The sequence below is a fragment of the Mustela erminea genome, chromosome 16 (genome assembly GCF_009829155.1).
Source record: "Mustela erminea isolate mMusErm1 chromosome 16, mMusErm1.Pri, whole genome shotgun sequence".
NCBI lineage: Eukaryota > Metazoa > Chordata > Mammalia > Carnivora > Mustelidae > Mustela > Mustela erminea.
The window spans coordinates 18,858,830-18,878,474 of record NC_045629.1 but is presented as its reverse complement, the minus strand read 5'-3'; the positions used below and the strand labels follow the sequence as shown (position 1 = coordinate 18,878,474).

Here is a 19,645-nt window from a genome sequence, read left to right as displayed (position 1 = left end):
GTGCCACTAGACAGGAATTATATTTCACATCTTAATGAGAAAATACTTTGCCTTAAGCTTAACTTGTTGCATTAAAAAAACTCATTAGTAATTTGGTGATTTCCAAAAAGATTAATTAATTAAATACCAGCAGTCACAAAGATATTTTCAATTCCATGAAGATCAGAATCTAAAATGAACTTTTAGTATAATAATTTTATCATTTTTTAAAACCCTGATTACTGGAAAAAATAAAAAAGAGAGAGAGAAAGAAACAGTCTCTCAAGACTGTGGTCAAGAAATAACCACTATTACTTTTTTTGGTATAGAGGTATATATCTACATCTAAATCCTTACATGAATAGATGTAGATATATATCCTTTTAGACATTTAAATGTGTACATAATTTTATGACAAATGAGATCATACATTTTTATAATGATATGTGTAATTGTTACAAAACAATGATTAACAGAGCAACTGATTTTCAATCAAGTATTGTCAAACATGCTTCCAGCAAAGTAATCTTAGCAGCAAGTTAAGTGAGAGCAACCCAGAACACAGAACAGCCCTGCTTACATTAATAAAGCTGTTCCCAAATGAATGACCTACAACACAAGTAAAAAGGGCATCTGATTTGTGCCTTAGTACTTTAGTCATATTATTTTAAAGATTTTATTTATTTCTTTGACGGAGATCACAAGTAGGCAGAGAGGCAAGCAGAGCAAGAGGAAGGGAAGCAGGCTCCCTGCTGAGCAGAGAACCTGATGCAGGGCTCAATTCCCAGGACCCTGGGATCATGACCTGAGCAGAAGGCAGTGACTTTAACCCACTGAGCCACCCAGGCACCCCTTTAGTCATATTATTTTAATCATTCTTTACTTTCTTGTATTCTTCTATAGCCTTTTATTCTGTAGGTATTCCTCCTCTTCAAACTCTTTGCCTAGTATCCGAATCTAACTTACTAGGTTCTATTATTATTTGTTCTCTGAACAAATATCACCTCTGATGACTCTGTCTCTGACATGATAATTAACTTTGCTTCCCTCTTCTATCCAAACTAGTTGGCATAGTTATTGACTTTCAACATCTCTTTTCTCTAGTTTTTCCCACACTATCATTATGACTGCATGGTTTCAATGGTTACGTCTATCCTGGAAACTATTAAGCCTATCTCACTCTACACTTAACAGCTATAAACCAAACTCATCCACTTCACTTCAACTTACTTGCCACCTTTCCTCTTTCTCCCCTATCATTTCTTTATCCTAGCCAACATCCAGGAATTATCTTCCAACTTCTTCCTCCCTTTTTATCCTATCGATCTCTATTAAACAGTGTTTCAAGATGCCTCCTAAATTTGTTCAGTCCTTGACACTTCCTTTGCCTTCAACCTAATCCAGGCCAAAATTCCCTCACAACTGGATTTTAGCAACAGTGTTCTGAATGGGGTAAGGGTTCATTTGTCTGTATCCCCTTATCTTTCCTTCTAAGCTACTCTTACTGTAACAGTCAATGAGGCATAAGGAAAGGGGACTTGAGCCTGAAATCAGAAGCTCAAGGGGATATTTTTCTCTGTCACCTCAGATGGGACCTTCACATATTTCTTTCCTTCCTCTAGGTCTGGAAGTTTCCTTATTTGCAAAATGACAAGTTGGACTGTCACATGGGCTCTAAGTTCCCTTGCAACTCTAACAGTTTTCTGTTCTGATGTTTCTTTGCTCAAGGAATAGCAATGACAACTTTCCATTGTTTCCCAGACCTACCCCCATCCTTTACTGTCTCCCCCTCCCCCTCCCTCCCTTTCCCACTAAGATCACAACTGTTACTGTTCTCCAGGTTGTACTGTCCCTTACATCCAGATTGCTCAATTCACCATATCCTTAATGAGGTCCAGTCTTCCCAATGTAAATGTCTGTTCCTTGCTCTATTGTTGGTCTCCTTCATTTATATATTACTTGTTTTACAAACATTTTGAAGTGACTGCTAATGTATAAAACACTTTGCTAGGTCCGGAGAATAGAGAAGTTAAAGACATAATCCTTGCCCTCAAAGAATTTACCACCTTATTGCAGAAAATGGCTAACAGATACATAGTAATGTGTTAAGTGCTATGCTAAAGGATTTAATATATCCTAGTTGTTTGGGGGGCAGAGAAGAACAGCACTTAACAAGACTGAGTACATAGGAAACCTTCAAAAAGGATGTGCTAATTTCAAGCTGGGTCCTTGAAACTCAAAAGGGAAATAAAGAATTGAGGAAATAAAGGTGTGTCCTATTGCTGCTTTGAGAAGCCATGAGGAGAGGGGAAATTTAAACAGGGCATACTGGGCCAATTGTCAGATTGGAATACTGGAGAATAGCCGGGCAAAAAGCAAGCAGTGAAGCTGATCATGATGAAAGAACTGGAATGTTACCCTAAGGACTTTGGATGTTACCCGAGGAAAGAGTTAAGAATGGACTGTACTTTGATTCAGACAATGTCCTCCTCCTGCTACTGGGTAAAGGTGGTTATTGGGCAAGGAATCATTCAAAACTGACAGAAGGATAATCCGGTAGGGGGAGATTGTGCCCTGACAAAAACTGTTCAGGCTGCTGTTTGGCTCACTAAACCGCTAATACGGCCGAGGCTTCACGGCTTCGCCAAGCTAAGTGGCTTCACCCGGACCCCGTCTAACGTCCCGCCGCCGCGTCACAGTGACCCCGCGCCAGGCCACAGCAGAGGGGCTTCCGGAGACATCGCGAGATTGCCCGGAAACCGCGGCCCGGGCAAAAGCGTCTGGTCACCAGGCAACCACACCAGGGCTGCTGAGGAACCTGGCGCCTAAGAAATTTTACAGACGACTTCCAGACTCGGCTCGTCCGGCAAGTGGTGAGGTGCCTACAGGGAAGAGGCATGGGGACTAAGGAAACCCTAGAGCTACGTTTCTCAAACTTGCCTGCCATTAAGACTTTCTTGGGTCACTGGTTAAAATGAAAAACCCTAAGCCTTATCTCTAGACATCTAGAATTTACAGAAAATCAGTCTGGACGTTTTTGTATTTTAACAAATAGCTAGAATCAGGCAAGGGTGGGAAACAGCTCAAGAGGAGGGAGACACGGCTAGAGAGGTGGGCGCCGGGCTGAGGGAGCGGGATCTGTGAAACGAATATGAGTTTGAAAAGGAAAACCTGGGAGCCTGGCGATGTAGAGCATTGGGAAGCCAGTGAGCCTGAGGCTCGCTAAGGGAAATATTCAAACTAAATTCGGAAACATCCACTGCCTGTAGCCTGTGGGAACCCCAAGAGATAAATTAAGGCAAAGCGTCCACTAAAATGGATTCTCAGAGCTGGTAAAGCAGCTCTAAGCTGTCCCCCACTGGCAATCCGGAGAGATAAGAGATATCCTAGGCAGGAGGAATCCCGAAATAACCGGTATCTAGTAATGAAAAATTATGAAAAAGCTGTTTCTCAAACTTTAGAAAATAATGAACCTCTTTTTAAAGAAAAGCAAGGACACCCCACAAGTGTTGACATAATTATTTTTATTATAATGTTCTAAAATGCGTCCAAACCCTAACTAGGTTCCATTTAAATACCTGAAGCTTATAGTATCTCTAAAGCAAACTACAATACCAATAAAGTTCAAATTAATCTTACATTAACAAGATGAATAGTGGTGTTCTGATGAAACTAAATCCTCTCTGGATTTGACCGGTACAATGCAGATTCTTTTGAATGAAGTCTATATTATTGTGTGTTATGGGTTGATTCAGTTATCTCCCTTTCCATATTCAAGCCCCTAGAAAGTTTTCCTATAGTTCGTTGATGAGGTCCATTGCCCCTTTGCTTTTCTAATTACCTGAGACAATTTAATTAATTTCTATACAAACACCAGCTTGTGTACTGGAACCCACAGACAAAATCCATTTATAACAAGGTCATTCATGAGGATTTAGATGATACAAAATTTATCCGTTTTAGCCCAGTTTAGAAAACAGAGCCTGAAGCAAAGACTCATATGATAACACTTTTTGGGGGGGTTATAATCTCAGGGAAGCAAGAGAGAAGGAAAAAAGGAATGAGAGAGAGATGGAAGGAGGACAAATATAGCCCAGTATATAACCCTGAAGACCAGAGCTGTCTTCAGTGAGACCTTTGAAATGGCTGTGTCTTCTGAAAGTCCACAGGGAAAAGAAGGCAGAAAAAATAATTTGTAACTTCTGTCCCCCACAGATAAAAATTACCCCATAGGGCATCACCTCCTTTATAGCACAGGGTTGCTTGTGCATGGTCACCTGTACAACAGTTTCCTGCCTCAGCTGTAAGAAAGAAAGCCTGGGGTATATAACCACTTTAAGATGTGCATTTTCACTACAGTTATCAGTGTAAAAACGATATTTGAAATTTCCAGAAAAAGTTCTAAAATTAAAGAAATCACATTTTTAAAATATTTTAAGTATTTCAAATATTTTTTTTTAAATATTGCATTTCTACATACTAGCTCCAGAGAATGTAATTCCTAAAAAAAACTGTCACTTGCAATATCAACAAAGATATGATCCTTAAAAATGACAAAAAAATTATGCATGGTCTTAATTACAAGAAAACTGTGAAACTATTGAAAATCATTAAAGCAGCACGCCTAAATTAGAGAGGCATACCACAGTGATGGAAAAGAAGACTCAATATTAGTGCTTCACAAATTGTTTATAAATTCAATGCAATTCCTAACAAAATCCTGACAGGATTTTTCATGGAACGTGAGAATTTACCATTTTGATTTTAAAATGTGTATGAAAGGGTTAAAGAGGAAAGGATTCGGGGTGCCTGGGTGACTTATTCATTGAGCATCTGCCTAAAGCTCAGGTTATGATCCCAGGATCATGGGAATGAGCCCCAGGTAGGCTCCCTCCCTGCTCAGAGTGGGGTCTGCTTCTCCCTCTCCCACTCCCCCTGCTTGTGTTCCCTCTTTCGCTGGGTCTCTCTCTGTCAAATAAAATAAAATCTTTTAAAATAAATATTTTTTTAAATGTTTTAAAAAAAAGGAAGAGAGGATTCTGGGAATATGGCTGAGTAGGATGCATCTGTTTCTCCACCTACACAACAAATGCACTGATAGAATCTGGTGTAAATATTTTAGAACCTGGTATCTACTGAAGGCTTACAACTTCCAGGGGAAGAATTAGACCATAAACCTCAATAAACTTTGGTCAATCTCACCTCTACAGCAACTAATCCCTTACCCCCAAACCCATAGCAAGAAGTTACACAGGGGTTTCTGGAGCACCTTACACACAGCTTGCAGAAGCCAAAATGGGCAAAAGCACACTAGCCACCAAACATCAAGGATCTGTCCTCTGACCACTGATTGCTGCTTCTGATCACAGCAATGCAGACAAAATGGGCAAAGCAAAACCTAAACATGTCTACAAGAAAAAGAAAAAAAGTGGTCTTTCTCTTAAAATGTGGGTGGCAAAGGAATTACTAAATAAGCCACAAAAAGCATAAAACGAGCAAAAAAAATGATACATTTAACCACATTAAAAATTTACAGCTTATTTTTTTTTAGAAAATGCCATTAAACATAAACTGGGGAAAAAAGGAGAAAAGACAAAGTTTAATCGGGGAATAGATATTTGCTACATATATAATCAAAGAAATACTGGTATCTGAAAAAAATACAGTGTATCTAAAAATTACTTATAAAAACACAACCCATTAGGAAAAATGGACAAAATATAAGAAACCACAATTAACAGAAAATGAACTCCACATGGTGACAAACAGGAAAAGACCCTCAATCTCTAGTAATTATAGAATACAAATTAAAACACAAGGAGGAGATGAGAATACTGACCTGGCTGTTTTCAAATCCCTTTTTTGCTTTATTTTTACTTATAAAAAAGATCTGAGAAAAACAGAAATAATGAGCTATCACTTCACACCCATCAGATTAGCAAAAAGACAGCCAATATTAAGTGCTGACACTGGTACAGAATGTATTGTAAAGAAGAAAGAACTCTCTTAACTGCACTGGTAAAACTCATTTGGAGAACAGTTTGGCAATTAAAAGCAAAATTGAAAATGTCCAACCCAGAAATAGCCACTCCCAGTTTTAAACGCTAAAGAAACTCTTGGACGTGTGTTAAAAATGACATGTATATAAGAATCATAAAAGCAACACTGCAAAAGAAGAACACCTAAAGATCTATCATTGTAGGAAATAAATTCCTTACAATAGAATGTTACACAGCAAGGGGCGCCTGGGTAGCTCAGTGGGTTAAAGCCTCTGCCTTCAGCTCAGGTCATGATCCCAGGGTCCTGGGATTGAGCCCCCATCAGGCTCTCTGCTCAGGAGGGAGCCTCCTTCCCCCTCTCTCTCTGCCTACTTGTGATCTCTGTCTGTCAAACAAATAAATAAAATCTTAAAAAAAAAAAAAGTTACACAGTGATACAAATATTCTAGAGCTACACATATCAACTCTGATGATTCTCACAAACAAAACATTAAGCAAAATAGAAAGCTGGAATCAGAGTAGTGCCATTTATGACTGTAAAAATACATTTTAAAAAGTACTATATATTGTTTAAATATACATACATCTGTAGTAAAAGTATAAAGACATGAATATAACTCTAAACTCTAAAAATGAGACATCTAACACTAAACTCTAAAAAGAGAATAGGTAGAAAGGTATAGAAGGGTTCCAAATGGTTTTTTTTTCTTTTTATTTGACAGAGATCACAAGTAGGCAGAGAGGCAGGTGGGCGGGGGTCGGCGGGGAATGGGGAGCAGTCTCCCCACTGAGCAGGGAGTCCGAGGCGGAGCTCAATCCCAGGACCCTGAGATCATGACCTGAGCTGAAGGCAGAGGCTTAACCCACTGAGCCACCCAATTGCCCCCCAAATGTATCTATAATGTTTTATATTTTAAGGTGGACTATAGGTTCATGATTGTGGTGTTATTCTTTACGCTTTCATTATGAATGATTTTTCAGGCAATATTAAAAATAGGTTTTTTTACTTAATTAGAAACTTTGTACAGAATATTATTTTCATGTTTGAAATTTGATCTGTAAACAATAATTTAAATTTTGGTTGTAAAATGAATTCATGCAAATTTCAAAAATTTACAAAGATTTATCAATTTTATTCTATAGATTACATTTTGCATTCTGAAGTGTATATGGTTACAGTCCATATTTTTGAATATTTTATTGTGGGCATTTTATATAATATAGCCTGTGTAGTTAGTTATATGTCAATGTATGAGAATACAAATTGGAGGCCATCTTTTACTAAATTCATTTTTCTTCTGATGCATTGGTTTCCTGTCCAGAATATGATGCAAACTGAGGTGTTTGGTTGGTGAAATTCCAGATATATGAGAATAATATCACTCAATTTTAAACTGTACTTTAAAAATATAATAAATTTTACAAAACTGGGATATTTATCACTTAAATAGTTATGCTTCCAGGATGATTGAAAAAAATGGGTTACTTTAAACCTATGGACCACATATGGATCTCTTACATAAAGCAATATTTTATTAATTAATTAATTTTATTAATAGTATGTTCCCCTTATTTAATAACCCTAATGTATTCCAGGTGAAACAGTGAAATAGATAGTATTCACCTTACTTGTGAACAAAACAATAAAATAATAATGGTGATAGCAAACGTTTATTGACCTGTGTACCAGACACCATGCAGAATATTCTATACATGATTATCTTAGGTAATCTTCATAATATTCCTTGGAAGTAGGTACCATTATTAACCTAATTGTATAATAAACAGAGGTAATATAGCCTCCTGATGCTTACCACTGGCTATGTTTTTACATGGAATGTGCAGAAAGAGAAAGCAGAGTAAACCCACCAAATATACCTCAGCCCAGGCCCTTTGCCTGGTTTGTACTGTGAATGGGGGGACACTAGGGGAAAAAAACAAAACTGATTTACCCTGCCCAAGATTGCCTGACCAGGGGGCAGTGGAGTCAAAATCTGAACCAGGCAGTCTGGACTGAAAAACACTGTCTTATGTTGCCTCTTTGTGGATTACAGTTGTAGTAACATAATAAATTTCAAGGCCAGCTCCATTTTCAAGAATTTTGCACCATCGTCCTATGTACATACTCACAGTTTTTACATGATGTGTTCTGTTTTCAGGGTTTTGAAAATATGATCACCATGGGTACTATGGAAAAAGGAGCCAGAAGACTTGGTTGCATTCTCAACTGCCACTACCTTCAGTAGTTTGAGACAGATCTCTGGGCCTTAGTCTCTTCATATGAGAACATCAGATAATATTTCTTGAGAGGAAAAAAATCTTTTAAAAGATGCCCACAGTAACAACTCAGTACTAGGGAGAGGAAAAGACTTAAAAGTAGAAGTGAATGAGCATTGTATATTTAATTAATTTTGGTGTTTTAAAAACAATTAAGTCTATAAATTTAGAAAATACCTGAGTGCCTTTAAAAATGCCTCCAAAGTAGCTTATCAAATAGTTTTATATAAGAAAATTAAAACGTCAAAATAATTTTTCCTAAATTATCATGTACATAATATTCCTTTTTTTTTTTAATTTTTAGAAAGTTGGGCATAAAACAATACCTAAACCTGCTTTTGAGATGATATCAGAACCGAGCTACTGCTGAGAGTTTGATTCAGGAAGAAATCATGGTTCGACTAACCTTGGATCTAATAGCCAAAAATAGCAATCTTAAACCCCGAAAAGAAGAAACCACCTCACGCTACCTGAAGAAAATAACTCATATAAATTTTTCAGACAAAAATATAGATGCGATTGTAAGAATTCTGAAATTGTTTCCTATTTTTAGAAAATTAACAATGTAAAATTTAAAATAGGTGTCAGAAAATACAACCTTATTACCTGTATTTTGATCATACTTACTGTGTTTTGATTAGTATATTGTTTTCACTTTAATTTCTTGCTTTTGATGTTAAAATTATTAAAACTAAGTCTCTATAAAATATACCATCGTGATTATTAAATATATGTGCTAAATATATATATGTCCCCCTGAAATATTCTATAGTGTAGCAAACTAGATTTGAAAGTGGATGTTAGGGGTGCCTGGGTGGCTCAGTGGGTTAAAGCCTTTGCCTTGGACTCAGGTCATGATCCCAGTGTCCTGGGATAGAGCTCTCTGCTCGGCGGGGAGCCTGCTTCCTCCTCTCTCTCTCTGCCTCTCTGCCTACTTGTGATCTCTGTCTGTCAAATAAATAAATAAAATCTTAAAAAAAAGAAAAAAAGAAAAAAGAAAGTGGGTGTTAGAAAGTAGTTTCAAAGATAATACTTTTTATAATTCCAGTTCCTTGGAATATGAGTTGTCTTTTTAAAAAAAAAAAAAACAAGATAGCAAGAATTAACTAGGCAAATACCGTATTTCAAAACTTTAATAGTGAAATCTTTTTCACTCATAATTTAACTGGTTATATAAATGGAGATTATACTATAATTTATATCAGACAAGATTACGTTTGTTTGAATATACTCTGACACTATATTTTCTCTGTGTTTAGCTAATTCTTGGCTTTTGGGAAGTTTTAAAAGGAGCAATAACGCTTTTAGGCCATTTGTATTGGTTTCTGTTGTCTAAAATAAAATGCTAAAGACTATAGACAAGAGAAATTTTCTCAGAAATATAAGATATGTGAGGGCGGGGATGATGTCTGTTTTGTTCACATCACTCTAAAGCTCCCCCTCCAATCCAATTTAGCGGCTAACCCATATTAAGTGCTTAATAAATGTTTATCAAAATGAATGAAAAAAATACCAAAGCCACAAGCACAACTCTCAATCAAGATAATTTTTTTTTCAGAGATTCTACCAAGTTCCTATTCTGTATTTCTTTTCAGTTTCTTTTTTTTTTTTTAATTATATTTTATTTTTTTGTCAGAGAGAGACTGAGAGCACACAAGCAGGAGGATGTGTAGGATTCAATCCTAGGACTCTGGGATCATGACCGGAGCCAAAGGCAGACGTTTAACTGAACCACCCAGACGTCCCTTCTTTCCAGTTTCTTAGTGATTCTTCTCCCCATGAATCCAATTGCCCAGAAAACTCTCTACTTCTTCATACCATTACAGACTTGTCTTTTGCAGAGAGCCTCCATTTAATGTTCTTTTGTCTCCTCACAATCAGTGCTCCTTTGGTTTAGATGATCTTTTTTAGAAGCAAAGCAAACTAGTTAAAGCACAGTTAACCCTGGAGCTATGCAGAGTTAGGGACTCTAACACCCCCACCACATTCCCCAACACACTATCACCCAACACAATTGAAAGTTCTTGCATTATATACATACAAAATAAGCTAGAGAAAAGAAAGTGTTATTAAGAAAATCATAAGAGGGGCGCCTGGGTGGCTCAGTGGTTTGGGCTGCTGCCTTCGGCTCAGGTCATGATCTCAGGGTCCTGGGATCGAGCCCCGCATCGGGCTCTCTGCTCCGCAGGAAGCCTGCTTCCCTCTTTCTCTCCCTCTCTCTCTCTGCCTGCCTCTCTGCCTGCTTGTGATCTCTGTCTGTCAATTAAATAAATAAAATCTTAAAAAAAAAAAAAAAAAAAAAAAAAAAAAAGAAAATCATAAGAAAGATAAGATACGTTGCAGTACTGTACAATATATATAGAAAAAGAATCCATGTATATAAGTGGACCCATGTAGTTCAAATCCATGTTGTTCAAAGGTCAACTATAATTCAGTTGGGCACCTGGGTGGCTGGGTGGCTGAGTTGGTTAAGTGCCCCACTCTTAATTTCAGCTCAGGTCGTGATCTCAGGGTCATGAGATTGGGCCCCATGTCAGGGGGATGGAGCCTGGGGATGAAGTCTGCTTGGGATTCTTTCTCTTGCTTTCCCTCTGTCCTTCTCCCCCACCCCCAACCCTATCACATGCACGTGCACCCATGCTTACTCTCACTCTAAAAAAAAATTCACACTAAGAATACCTTGTAAACACAATTCCCAAGATGTGGTTATATTTTTAAAATCTTTTTAATAAAAGTTGATATTTTTTAAGATTTTATTTTTTTTAAAAAATCTCTATGCCTAATACGGGGCTCGAACTTACAACTTCAAGGCCAAAAGTTTCAGGCTCCAGATGAGCCAGACAGGCATCCCAAGCTGAGGTACTTTTGAGCATAACTTCACTTTATCTCTTACTGCTGACTCTACCACCACATAAGAAATGGCAGACTTAAAAAATATATACCTTTAATTATTTTCTTATCTCAAAAGTAACTGGTGTGAGAAAGCACATTGTGTTTATTAGATCATCGGTGGATGCCTTTTTTAAAAATGTCTTTGCTGAATGTTATAATTTAAGTATAATTTGCTTTAATATATTATAGTTGACAGCAGAGTCAAGAGAAATGAATGTTCTTAACAGTTACTTATCAATAAAAATTTTTCAATCAGAAAAAAAAAGTAACTCGTGTGCATTCCTATGAAATACATATTAAAAGAAACTGGCCTAATCCCATCATGCAGAAAAGACCACTATTAACATGTAGGTGATGTCCTTCCAGTCTTTTTTCTAGCATGTTTTCATATAATTTTACAATACTGGGTCATATTGAATGTACTGTTTTCATTTTGAGATCTACAAAACATTGCTAAAGAAACTAAAGGATATCTAATGGTGAAAGAGCATTCCCTTCAATAGCATCATCGTAGTTTATTAATCTATTGCTCCTGACTATCTATATGACTTCCCATTTTCAGTATCACAAACATGTTTACTTCCAATCTTAGAGAAAGATTAAGACCTGATTTATAGGAATGCCTGGGTGGCTCAGTCTGCTAAGCATCCTGGCTTAACTCAGTTTAACTCATGCTCAGCAGAGAGTTTTCTTCTCCTTCTCCCTCCACCTCTAAACCCCTCCCCTGCACTCATGCTCTCTCTCTTGCTGTCACTCATTCTCTCTCAAATACATAAGTAAATTTTTTTTTAAACCCTGATTTATAATGTTAAAACAATAATTTGTTAAATGCTTCAACTTCCAGAGGAACCTAACTGCTTCCAAAGAAAACTGCTTGCCCTAGGAAAATCTTTCTTAACCAATACAATTTTATTGATATAGCTACAGAATACAAAACCTAGAACTAATTTTACTATCATTCAAGACTTGTTTTGACTGTGCTAAGAACAGAGAAATACTTTTCTTTTATATTAAACATAAGGAAACTCGCAGAATGGTTAAGTAAAGAACTTTCTTTAAAACAAACTTCTAAATTTTCAGGAGAAATTAAGTATGACCTGTTTTTGTTTTCTTTTAGGAAGACCTCTCTCCTTGCAAAAATCTTAGTGTTTTATATTTGTATGATAACCGTATTAGTCAAATGACTAACTTGAATTACGCTACAAATCTGACTCACTTATACCTACAAAACAATTGTCTTTCATGTATAGAGAACCTCAGGTCATTAAAGAAACTGGAAAAACTGTAAGTGTTTTTATTTTTAAGTAATGTAATTGTTTGTAATCATTACAGTAATATGTTTGCATGCGGGCCTTTCCATTATCTGCAGTTGTGTGGAACAGGCCTCAATTTTTATTCTCTTATAGTATTATTAGTACAAAATAAACTGTTACACATGTAATACTTGGCAATTTGTCTCATTAAGCCTGATACACTTTTCTTTTGCAGGAGGGTGAGTTGTCTTAACCACTTATAAGGATACCTAAAGCATCCCTAAAGACTCAACTGGTGAAAAAAGTTTCCATGGAAACCAGATGAGCTCTCCTTTCAGAATCACACATCTCAAAGAGGCAGGGTCATAGAGTTGATAACTGTTGATTTGATTATAAAAAGGCATTTACTGCGTATAATTATTTTAATTCAACAATGAAGACTGGTTTATTCATTTTTCCCAGACTGGAAGAATTACCAGTGCTTCTCAAAAGTAGGCCAAGAACCTCAAAATGGGAAGAGAGTAGGGTAGAAAATGCTAATTAAAAATGCAGATTGGGCGCCTGGGTGGCTCAGTGGGTTAAGCCGCTGCCTTCGGCTCCGGTCGTGATCTCAGGGTCCTGGGATCGAGTCCCGCATCGGGTTCTCTGCTCCGCGGGGAGCCTGCTTCCTCCTCTCTCTCTCTCTGCCTGCCTCTCTGCCTACTTGTGATCTCTCTGTGTCAAATGAATAAATAAAATTAAAAAAAAAATGCAGATTGCAGGGTTCCTGGGTGGCTCAGAGGGTTGAGCCTCTGCCTTTGGCTTGGGTCCTGATCTCAGGGTCCTGGGATCGAGCCCCATGTCAGGTTCTCTGCTCAGCAGGGAGCCTGCTTCCCCCCTCTCTCTCTGCCTGCCTCTCTGCCTACTTGTGAACTCTCTCTGTCAAATAAGTAAATAAAATATTTTTAAAAAATGCAGATTGTTGGGTTCTGATCTAGATAGCCAAATGAGAGTCTCTGGCGTTAGGCCCCAAAATCTTCCATTTTTAAAACTAATACCCTGGGAGGTAGCCTAGGTGGCTCAGTTGGTTCAGCATCTGCCTTCAGCTCAGGTCATGATCTCAGGGACCTGGGATGGAACCCTGTGTTGGGCTCCCTGCTCAGCAGGGAGTCTACCTCTCCCTCTCCCTCCACCCCCCTCATGCTCTTTCTCACACTCTCTCTGAAATATATTGTAAAAAGCTTAAAAAAAAAAAAAAGACCCTTCTATCCAGATGATTCTTCACCTAATATATAAAAGTAATACTGGTAGATCATTTAATAAGGACTATTCCAATTCTCTTACTTTAAAAAAAATAAACTTATTTCTTAGACTAAATTAAGTATAAGAATCATATAAACAAAGCTTTCATTGATTCATTACAAAGACGATTCTGAAATTTCCACATATGTAATTTTCACTCAGCTCAGTGATTGTTATGTTTTTCTCATGTTTACAGACCATGATTCTCAGAACGTGTATTTAAAATTGTTTTCTATTTTGCAGGTATCTGGGAGGCAATTACATTGCTGTCATAGAAGGTTTAGAAGGATTAGAAGGACTAAGAGAACTTCATGTTGAGAGTCAGAGGCTTCCCCTTGGAGAAAAGCTTCTGTTTGATCCACGAACTCTTCATTCTCTGGCAGTAAGGCCAATTTGAGTATTCTGACAAAGACTATAGTTATTAACAGTTATAATGGAACAGGAAGGTAGCAAAGGTATATCTGGACATTACATATGCTCTGTATGTTTATATGGCCAGTTGAGAATTTTTTAATCTAAATTCAATTGGCCAACATATAGTACATCATTAGTTTCAAATGTGGTGTTCAATAATTTATCAATTGCATATAACACCCCATGCTCATCACATCATGTGCCTCCTTGATGCCCATCTCCGAATTATCCACACCCCCAACTCCCTTCCCTCCAGCAACCCTTAGTTTGTTTCTCCTTCTCTGATCACTTCCCATTCAGTTTTCCCTCCCTTCCACTATGATCCTCTGTGCTGTTTCTTATTTTCTACATGAGTGAAACTATGATAGGTTTTGACTTATTTTGCTCAGCATAATGCCCTCTAGTTCCATCCACATCAATGTAAATGGTATTTGTTCTCTCCAAAGGCTGAGTAATATTCCATTGTGTATGTATGTATGTGTATATATCTATACAGATCTAAATATATAGATAGATATGTATCTCTATGTGTGTGTGTGTGTATGTGTGTGTGTGCATATATATATATATGGATGAAGATTATATATATAGTCTTCAATGGACATCTGGGCTCTCTCCAAAGTTTGTTTGGCTATTATGGACATTGCTGCTATGAACATTGGGGTCACTACATTTCTATCTTTGGGGTGTATCCCTAGTAGTGCAATTGCTGGATCATAAGGTAGCTTTTTAACTTCTTGAGGAAACTCCATACTGTTTTCCAGAATGGCTGCACCAGCTTGCATACCCACCAACAGTGTAAGAGGATGTACCTTTCTCTGCATCCTCATCAACATTTGTTGTTTTCTGACTGACTAATTTTAGCCATTCTGACTGGTATGAGGTAATATCTCAAGTGTGGTTTGGATTTGTATTTCTCTAATGCTGAGTGATGTGGAACATTTTTTTTCATGTGTCTGTTGGCCATTTGTATGTCTTCTTCAGAGATATGAGAGCTATGTCTGTTCATGTCTCCTGCCCATTTCTTCTGTCCATTTATTTGGTTTTTGAAAAGTTCCTTACAGATTCGAATTTGAGAAGTTCTTTATAGATCTTGGATACTAGCTCTTTATCTGATACGTCACTTGCAAATATCTTTTCCCAGTCTGTAGGTTACCTTTTATTCACTGTTTCCTTTGCTGTGCAAAAGATTTTTATCTTGATGAAGTCCTAATAACTTTTTTTTGGTTGTTTTTGTTTCTCTTGCCTTTGAGATGTGTCCTGAAAGAAGTTGCTGGAGCCAAAGTCACAGAGGTTGCTGCTTATGTTCTCTTCTAGGATATTGAGGGATTCCTGTCTCACATTTAGGTCTTTCATCCATTTTGAGTCTGTTTTAGTGTATGGTGTAAAAAAATTGTCCAGTTTCATTCTTCTACATGTGGCTGTCCAATTTTCTCAGCACCGTTTATTGAAAAGACTGTTCTTTTTCCATTGGATATTCTTTCCCGCTTTGTCAAAGATTAGTTGACCATAAAGTTGAGGATCCATATCCATTTCTGAGTTCTCCATTGTGTTCCATTAATCTATGTATCTGTCTTTGTATCAGTACCCCTTACTGTCTTGATGATTTAGCTTTGTAATAGAGCTTGAAGCCCAGGATTGTGATGCCACCAGCTTTGGTTTTCTTTTTCAGCATTCCTCTGGCTATTTGGGGTCTCTTCTGGTTCCAAACAGTTGAGCTTTTACTTGAGGGTTAAAATGAACTTTTCTCACATAATTTCTCAGAGATAAGAAGTTATAAAGTGGGAATAATAATGCCTGCCTCTAGAGTACTAAGGATCAAAAAAAGGTTGTGGAAAGGTTATGTAAATTATTGGGTTCTAGTCCAGATGTCAATTCATTCATAATTTCTGCCTTGGTGATTATCATGATTCAAAATTTAAAATATTCAGAAAAAGCCTAAGGAAAGAGTCATGCATAATTATTTGGAAAATTTTAAACAACCTAGAGAATCATGATGATGAAATGTTTTCTCGCTGGATTCTGATTTGATTGTAGGTTGCACTACATACAGCTCTGCTTCATCAGAAGCAGGCAGATCTGGAAGATTTGAAACTCCCACTGTGACCTGACGCCCAGATACATGGTGAACGTGTCACAATTAGTTGAGAAGCCAGGGGGCGCAATGGAGGCTTTTGCTAATTCTCAAAATGGGATTTGTTATGATAGGCTACCTTCAGTTCTGGGGCAAGAGACATAAAAGGAAAATGGTTGTGTGTTTATAGATTTCACTGGCTTTATTTTAGAGGGCCCAGAAACAGAGGGCAATAAAAGTTTGTGAACTGAATTTATAAAAATTGAAAAATTGTCCTTTAAATTGGAAAAGAAAGAAGTGATCTTGTTTCTTTCCTACCCTCTCAGCTCATCTCCACTGACCCAAATAAATTGATCCCTCTAAGAGGATGGCCAGTTTTATTACAAACACCAGTATAAACATTTTGCTTGCTAAATTTTTGCATAGATTCGAGCAGATTCTAAAATTCTAAATATAAGATAATTTTTTAAATTCTTAAAAAGTATCAAGAAGTATTTTCTCTAAAGGTTAGTTATGGATGGCTTAGTGGGTCAGCTCAGTCTTGGTAGGGATTATTAGGCCATAGATTTTAAGATGGCTTTGGTTTAGTGCTTCTCTACTGTGTATTTATGACCTCACTAACAGTGATGTTCATACTACTTGTAAATTAGCTAATTTTTATTTTAAGTGCCTTCTGAACATATGGATTGTCAAGAGAAAACTATATAGAGAGATAAAGATAAAAATTAAACCAGATAATCTCTAAGTTATTTTTTCTACTTAGAAAAATAAACAAAAACTATTTCTTCCTATGTAAGTACAAATCTTAGTGATATTTAACACAAAAAGATAATTTGCTTAAACTGAAATAACCATTTTTCTACACTCTGTTATCATTTGTTTGTTGGGGCACTTTTTTTTTCTTTGCTTCTTGATTCCTGGCTTCTTTTCTCTAAAAACTTCTTTTATATTCTAGAAGAGGAAAATCAGACTTATGAAGGAATTTTAGACAAAAATAGTAAGTCATATCACAATTACTAAAGTCCTTAAAGTTATGTCTGGAAAAAATATGGCAGAAAAACAAAATCTCCATGGCTTTTAATTTTCTTGCCTAAAAAGCATAATAGCCTGAACTGATACATTTTTCACAAATTAAGATTTCTGGTTACTATATACAGCATTTAATTAGACTAGTTATTAATGCTAATTTATTTTTCTTACAGAAATCCCTCTCTATATTGAATATCAGCAATAATAATATTGATGACATAAGAGACTTAGAAATACTGGAGAATCTTAATCAGCTCATAGCAGCTGACAACCAACTTCTGCATGTGAAGGTAGTGTAAAGAAAAAATAATTTTAAAGTATTTACATGAAATTGTGAATTAAAAGTAATTATTTTTCTAAATATCTATAAAATTTATTACTTTAAAAACTATTCTAGATTAACTCTAAAACTAGCATATGAATCTCAGCTTCTTACTGTATTTGCACAATTCTGTCCTCTTACCGGTTTTTCTCTTCCATACCCCATGCCTTCACTCCTCACCAACAGAAAGAGGTTTCTCTGAGAAGGAAATATGTGCTTTTCCTCTCTGCATTATTTTTCCATCAAATGTTTCCCTCTGGAGATCAGATTTCTTACCACTTAACTCTGATCTCCCAATGACTGAATTTCTAGTAACTATGATTAGATCTGAACTCTCTCCTGGCTGCTGCTCCTTGAGCAAGTATCTGGATCTTGAACTTATTCTAATTTGTGCCAGCTGTATTTATGATATGTTATATCTTATCATACCATATCCATTCAATTATTTATTCATTCAAATATGTACTAAGCACCTACATGTCTGTCAGACACTGTAGTATTCTATGTAGTTCAGAGGAAAGAAGGATAAAGTCCTGGGGCTCAAAAAATCCACAGTCAGCAAGTAACAGAACAACATTGTGATTCTGTTTTCATAAGTATTGTGGTAGCACCAACTCAGCCTGGGGCTAGAAAAGGCTTCCTGGAAACAGTCATCTGTAAGCTGAGCCACTGCCATGACCTCAGTTTCTGGTATGGAAATAGGGTGGGCTGGGTATAATTTCTTTACCTGAAGCCATAGGCGCAATGAAGGGCTTTCTCCCCCCATAAACAGAGCTCTTGTTTTCAAAACTACTTCCAGACATCTATCCAATGACCTTAAAAAAGTTTCTCCTGACTTGTTTCCAAATTCAGACCTATTACGGGGCTAGTCCCATAACTACTATAAGCAGTAGATAATTATGAAAATATTACACATATTATACTACAAATAAATTCCCCAAAATACCTAAAATGTCACTGAACAATCAGGATGGATATTCAAAATAAAAATAAGGAATAAATAAATATAAATAGATAAATAAGATAAAATAAAATAAAAATAAGGAATGCTTCCAATAAGGAAGCATGACTCAGTTAATTGTTGCATCTTACAACAATTAAGAAGGATGTAAGAAGTTCATGGGATAAAGTCTACATTCAAAAATATTTTAAGTTTTAGACTGCTCTTCTAGATCCCCCCCCAACTGGGCATTTTGTATTCATCAAAATTATTTAATTTTTCGATGAATTTACAGTATTTGTATGAATATGATTTTGTGGTAGATCAACAGCCTTATATGAAATACACTACACATGCATATGATCCTAATCAAAGTGACAGAGCCTGGAGTCTAAGTTTTTATTAAGTAGAGAAGATTTGTGCTGTGTGTAACATTCCTTATTTATCACATGGAAAATAGAAAGAGAGCAGCCAGTTATAGAAACTCACTTTTCCTGGGGAGAGAAAAGTGGAGAATTCTAGTCTCCCAAATTGTCATCAATTTTAAGTGCAGTTTAAGTATTTTTCCCAAATGTTTTTGTAAGCCAGGTTTTTACATGCAATGCTTGGTAATGAGTGGTAAATGTATTTTAAATGATCTGATTAGTTGTTAATTATAATTACTAACAAGATTCATTTCAGTTATTGTCATTATCCTTAAAGCCTTATGCTATTATGTTTTTTAAAAAAGATTTTACTTATTTATTGAGAGAGAGAGAGAGCACGAGCACACTGAGAGGGAGGAGGGGTAGCTGAAGCGGGAGAGAGAGAATCTCAAGAAGATGTAGCACTGAGCATGGAGCCTGAGATCGTGACCTGAGCCGAAATCAAGGTTTGGATGCTTAATCAACTGAGCCACTCAGGAGTTCCTCTATTATGCTTTTAACTCTGAACAGAAAATGAAAGTTCAGTAACAGGACAAAAATGCTAGGCTCCAAATGATTCCAAAGGAAGTTTTTCTGAATGACATTAAGAACAATCTATTTCAACTACAGTGATTCTTAAGCTATGTTACTAATGCATAATCAGGAAAAATGTGTAACCAAAATAAATACTTTCATTACTATTGATTATTCAGCCCAATGATAAAAGTCTAAATAAACAAATCCTTATATTTTAAGACTGAACTCAATGTTACCTCCTCTG

General features: G+C 36.5%; 1 protein-coding gene, 1 long non-coding RNA gene and 1 other non-coding gene across 5 annotated transcripts in view; 2 read left to right on the top strand and 1 right to left on the bottom strand.

Annotated features, from left to right (window-relative positions):
- Window positions 1-19,645, bottom strand: part of LOC116574794 — a 63,834-nt gene that overhangs the window by 991 nt on the left and 43,198 nt on the right. The window lies entirely within an intron of this gene.
- The window catches only part of PPP1R42 (protein phosphatase 1 regulatory subunit 42), a 59,103-nt gene continuing 42,131 nt past the window's right edge, over window positions 2,674-19,645 (top strand). The window contains exons 1-5 of one of the 3 annotated variants that reach the window (XM_032315604.1): window positions 2,674-2,852; window positions 8,560-8,776; window positions 12,265-12,431; window positions 13,925-14,063; window positions 17,372-17,488. In XM_032315604.1, the coding sequence (XP_032171495.1) occupies window positions 8,648-8,776; window positions 12,265-12,431; window positions 13,925-14,063; window positions 17,372-17,488 (552 nt within the window). In that variant the 5' untranslated portion in view covers window positions 2,674-2,852; window positions 8,560-8,647. Of the gene's footprint in view, window positions 2,858-8,559; window positions 8,777-12,264; window positions 12,432-13,924; window positions 14,064-17,371; window positions 17,489-19,645 lie in introns of all 3 variants that reach the window. The other 2 variants (XM_032315601.1, XM_032315602.1) reach the window with 2 other exon arrangements.
- Window positions 7,776-7,905, top strand: LOC116575610. Its single transcript, XR_004279867.1, has one exon. It is a non-coding gene; the product is annotated as a small nucleolar RNA SNORA51 (small nucleolar RNA).